We start from the raw sequence: 5,379 nt of genomic DNA on the forward strand, positions 1-5,379 counted from the left end.
AAAAAAACTCTTGTTTTCTGGTTTGTATTGTTTTTTGGTTAAATGTCAAAAAAAAGAAACATTAAGAAAAAAACAAAAACGATATAAAACAAACTTTTTGAAAACAAAATAAAAATTTTAAAAAAATGATACCGAAAAATAATAAAATAATAATAATAAAACTCACTCTTGTAGTCGACGCCCCCCCAGCCGTGCGCTCCCGGGTAGCGGCTCAGGCGCTGGTGCTGTTCCGGGGTGACGTGGCCGGCCCACTGCAGGACAGGAACCCCCTCCAGAAACCGGCCAATCAGAGCCGTTTGGTTGACCCGACTCCGGATCCCGTCGGAGCAGTTCTGAGGGAAGCAGGAGGTAACACAGTCTAGTTGTAATCAAACCCAGTACAGTTAGTAGAGGTGTTCCGAGACCTGTACCAGCATCGGAAACGCCCCCCCAATACTGCCTAAAACGCTGGTATTGGTGTCTGCGAGTCCTGGAGATGATGCACCGATCAAATGCTCTTCTACCGTCATGACTGACTAAATTTCTACAACGTTCAAGGTATTTATTTAGCACATTTAAAACAACTGAAGTGCTGAAGGCACAATACAACAACAACAACAATAGTAGTCATATCTTTCCTTGGCTCAAAAGAAAGGCCAAAAATTATTTAATTTTTTTGACAGGGATTTGAAGTGTTGAGACATTCTTTGGGTCCTCTCCTGCACCTCGGCGCAAAACCCGTCGCAAGAAAATGCACCTGCGCCCATCTTTGCACCCATGCTGGTCTCACAGGGAGGTGTGTTCAGGTGCATTCTGGGTTTATTGTAATCTTGAAGCAGCGGGAAGTGATCGCGCCATTGACCATCAAAATCCTCTGAAGTCCATAACGCAGCATTTTATTGTCATTTAAAAAGCTGTTAAAGGGAACGGGAGATGTCACTCTGATTGGTCGATTGCATGTCACACCCAGAACACAGCCTTCTGATTAATGACGACACTAAGTACAATCCTTTAGGACCCCGCGCCGGTGTCCAGACCCTTTTATCTGCCATCAAACTAGCAAAAAAGGACATTTGGACACGCCCTAAACACCTAAGCCAGGCAATAGAGCCCATTCTGTTTGGTCATGTTTTAATTAAAGGTGTAACCCGAGCCAGGCCGAACAACACATCCATCCAGGGATAGTCTAGTAGATCCTCTAGCATGGGATCGGTAACCAGTATCGGCGCGAAAAAAATGAATATGTGATGTCCACTCTAAGACTGCGACACACGTTTACAGTACGTCCTGGGGATCAGGACAAAACCAGCAGGACTAGTTCCCCTCAGCAGGGTGCAAAGCCTCAGGTTAACCTCCAGACTCTCACTGGGGCCATTTATCTTGGAATTACACCGCTGCAATGAACAACGCTTACAAGCCCGAGCCTTTTAATTCACAGACAGACATAATCATTAGGAAATTTCCATGGACATGACGCGCAAACTATAAAACCCCATGAGGGCAGACCAGGAAGCACGAAGAGGTTCCACATATGCAAACATGTCAACGTATGGATGGTACTACTTTATCTCTTTAATCATGTTATCTGTCTCTGCTTCTCTGTGGAATCAAATACCAATTCAGCCTCTCTCTGTGTGTGTGTGTGTGTATGTGTGTGTGTTCCCGTTTTATGTAACAGCTCAAAGTCTAAATTGCAGCTTAACTGAGTTGATCTGTTTTTTTTTTACTTTAAAAGCTGAAGCGTACAGTGTGTGCACGGCACAAAAGTCCCAGGAAAAAGATTGGGATTCAGCATATGGATGCTTTATTGTGAAATGCTGCCATAACAAAGCATAAGCCTTTGTTATATTGTGTGTTTTCTCCTCCTTTCCCTCGGTGGACCACCTGGCGGCTCAGAGAGAGAGTCTAGATGACAGAGTCAGGGTGTGAGACGGAGAAAACAGAGGCACGGCTTTATTTTCTATGAAGAGTTTCCTGGAAAGACAGATCCAACCAGGACCAATGTGGCAGCCGCCCTACAACAACAACAACATCTCCAGCCTGATGAAAACCAGGACCCTGGGCAGTCTCGACAAGTTCTGATGCTCCACAGATACGAGGCACCAGACCAGTGGATCTCAGACCAAGTGGATCACATCAAGGACCCCTAAACTGACACAAATACACCACAGACACCCATTTGTCCCTGGGTTTTATTACAGATGTGTGCGTGTGTGTGCATGCGTGTGTGTGTGTGTGTGTGTGTGTGTCCTTGTGTTACTAATGGATGGAATTGGCAAAACAAAATTTTCAATTTTTTTGCTGTGAACCCCCCCTGTGGTTTCCAGTAGGCTTGCACGTTTAATCGTAATGAAATTGTGATCTCGGTTCACGATTTCATTTTTAAATCTGATTTTATGGAAATAAAAAAATAAAAAATTGATATTTATATTTAAAGACTTTGATTCTCGTTTAATTTAACCAGCAGACTGCATCACAAACGCTACTAGTTTCTTCTGTGAGTGTTAAACATAGACCGTATAAAATGAGTGTTAAAGCGCTCCCTTCTCTTCTTTGAAGCCTCCGTGTTTACAGGCTTGTGGTGATGCCCATTGTGCTACAGGGGACAACAATAAAGGTCTATGTTTGGAGCTGCCAATCAGTTTTGTTATGGTCGACAACAACAACAAAAATCATGGCAGAGAATCGAGATATTAATTCTGACCAAAACAATCTTGATTCATATATTTCCCCGAAGCTTGCAGGTCTAGTTTCCAGGGTTGAGGGAACATGGAAGACTTTTCAACCCTGTACATTTGGTAAGAGCCATGGTGAAGTCCTCAGTGGGTTTTTAAAAGGATTGAACACTGGAAGTCAGTCTGCGTGGTTCCCCTGCTAAACAAGGTGGTGACCCTTGTGTCTATCTGGAACTACAGACTGGTCCCTAAAGTGTCTGTGCTGGTCAAGGTGCATCAGGTGCACGCTCCACCAGGTGAGCCAGCATGGCGCCGCAGGAAAGCTACATATTTTAAAAACATGACTTTAGGATAATTAGAAAAGGTGCTATAGTCCCGTAAGAGGGCCGCACACAGGGGCTTCCAGATGAAACCTGCATGTAGGACTCACTGTTTGTGGTGGGATGTCTTCACTCATGTAATTGTCTCCGATGAAGGGAGGCTCTGTCGGCTCGGCGTCCTGCAGTCCGAGTCTTTGATTCATGATCCGGAACCTGGTTTCCTCCACGCCAGACTTAAACCTGGACTTAGAGTTGTCCGGGGCATTGTTGTCCGCCGGTGTGTGTTCAGCAGCTGGGGCGGTTTGAGTCTCTGGACTGGGAGTCTGCAGGCTCTCAGGCAGAACTGTACCAGAGGAGAGCTCTGGGGGAAGGGTGGAGGTGGAGGTGGAGGTGGAGGTGGGGGGCGGGTGGCTCCACTGGTCCCTGTTGCTCTGTCTGTCCAGAGGCTCCGCAGAGTCTCGTGAGCTGCTGTGGAAGACAGAAAGAAGATTTAGCGGTGAGCCCAGCAGTCGCTCACTGCTGGAAATAAATCATCTCTCATTCTCTAAAAAGGAATAGTTCAACAAGTTGGGAACCGTGTGCTTAAGACCGGGTACGACTGCGGTGCTTTTTAGGCACTGACCGAAATGCCTTTAAAGTATTGAGTATCAAAAAATGCTTTGTCATGCAAGACCTATAGGAGTAACTCTCATCAGCTCTAAATGTGCTCTAGAAGAGGGCCAGAGGAGAAAATTAATACGTCTGACCATTACCTTTCTAGCTGGAGACAGCAGCCAGTTAGCTTAGCTTAGCTTAGCATAGCCAGACTGGAAACAGGGACGACAGCTGGCATCTAGCACCTCAAAAGCTCACTAAGCAACATGTTATATCATTTATGTTAGCTTATGTTAGCTTAGCTTGACTGGAAACAGGGATGACAGCTAGCATCTAGCACCACAAGAGCTCACTAAGCAACATGTTATATCATTTATGTTAGCTTATGTTAGCTTAGCTTGACTGGAAACAGGGATGACAGCTAGAATCTAGCACCTCAAAAGCTCGATAAGCAACATGTTATATCATTTATGTTAGCTTATGTTAGCTTAGCTTGACTGGAAACAGGGATGACAGCTAGCATCTAGCACCTCAAAAGTTCACTAAGCAACATGTTATATCATTTATGTTTAATACATACACATAAAAACAGATATTTAGAGGTGTGTTAATGCTAAGCTAATCGGCAGCTCACTCCAGAGTCATTTCCATCGGACACATATGTGGTATGAGTCTCCTCATCTGACTCTAAGAAAGCATATTTCCCTTAATGTCCAAACTAGTGTTTCAAATGGATTATCGCTGATTAATTTCCAACACATTACAAAGTAAATAGCTGACAGACGGACACATTTAACGATGGGAAGTGTTACCAGGACGCGTCTGTGGTAAAATATGCTCGGGCTGAATGGGACAAGGGGTTTATTTTGTCATCTGGGTGAAACACCCATTTTAATTCCCATTACTTTCCACAAAACAACAAATTAAATATGAAAAATGGGTGGATGTCAAGTTTTAGAAAAATAAAAAGTTGATTTATGACTCACAGTCCATAACTTGGAAAATATATTACAGTTATGAAGAGGAGGATGGAGGGGGGGGGGGGAGGGGGCATTTTGTCTCAGCTTTTAACCCTTGTGTTGTCTTCCTGTCAAAATGGAAAATCAACACTTTTAATAGATGTTTTTAACTTTTTCTTAAGTTTTTGTCCCCTTTTCAACACTTTTGACGTATTTTCAATGTTTGTCACTTTTGACGTTTTCAACACTACGTAACACTAACTTATTAACTTTAGTTTTACCGTTATTTTTGTAATTTCTGGTCAATAAACCTCATTTATAGGAAATTATACCTAATGTTTGAGTTGTTTGAATGTTTCAGAAATTAGGAATTATTGAGACTAAAATTAAAGGAATGGATGTTGACGATAATCACAGACTGGATTATATCAACTGTAAAATTAAATAAGACGCCCCAAAATGAACAAAAGTAGAGATGCGTTATGTGGAATCAATCATGTTATTTTGGGGAATATAAATAAACATTGATATAGGACAACGGGTCCACCCTAACCCTGGGATGGAGGTACTTCTTCAGTCAGCTGGAGGTCACAATATGTTCAGGGTGCGCCCACACTGTGCAGAATAAGCCCATTTGACGGTTATCTTACAACGAGGTTGTTGCTGTTTGTTTTTTACTGATGCTTATTCGAAGATATTTCATGGAGGGAGAGGTTGTTCAAGACTGAAAACAAACAGGCGGTCTCGGTAACCATGGCACCCATCTTTTGCCTGATTTCATCTATTTTAGGAGCCTGACACACCAGGCGCAGCAGCACCATCAGCCCATAACATCAGCCCCTAACATCAGCC

The 5,379-nt window shown here is 43.4% G+C and overlaps 1 protein-coding gene across 2 annotated transcripts in view; it reads right to left on the reverse strand.

Moving 5' to 3' along the window:
- Positions 1-5,379, reverse strand: part of st6galnac (ST6 (alpha-N-acetyl-neuraminyl-2,3-beta-galactosyl-1,3)-N-acetylgalactosaminide alpha-2,6-sialyltransferase) — a 16,313-nt gene that overhangs the window by 6,292 nt on the left and 4,642 nt on the right. For both annotated transcript variants that reach the window (XM_034860001.1, XM_034860000.1), the window contains exons 3-4: positions 3,085-3,442; positions 167-332 (exon numbers count right to left, since the gene is read on the reverse strand). In XM_034860001.1, coding sequence (XP_034715892.1) covers positions 167-332; positions 3,085-3,442 — 524 coding nt within the window. The remainder of the gene's footprint in view (positions 1-166; positions 333-3,084; positions 3,443-5,379) is intronic.

Source organism: Etheostoma cragini, chromosome 21 (assembly GCF_013103735.1).
Source record: "Etheostoma cragini isolate CJK2018 chromosome 21, CSU_Ecrag_1.0, whole genome shotgun sequence".
In the NCBI taxonomy this organism is placed as follows: domain Eukaryota; kingdom Metazoa; phylum Chordata; class Actinopteri; order Perciformes; family Percidae; genus Etheostoma; species Etheostoma cragini.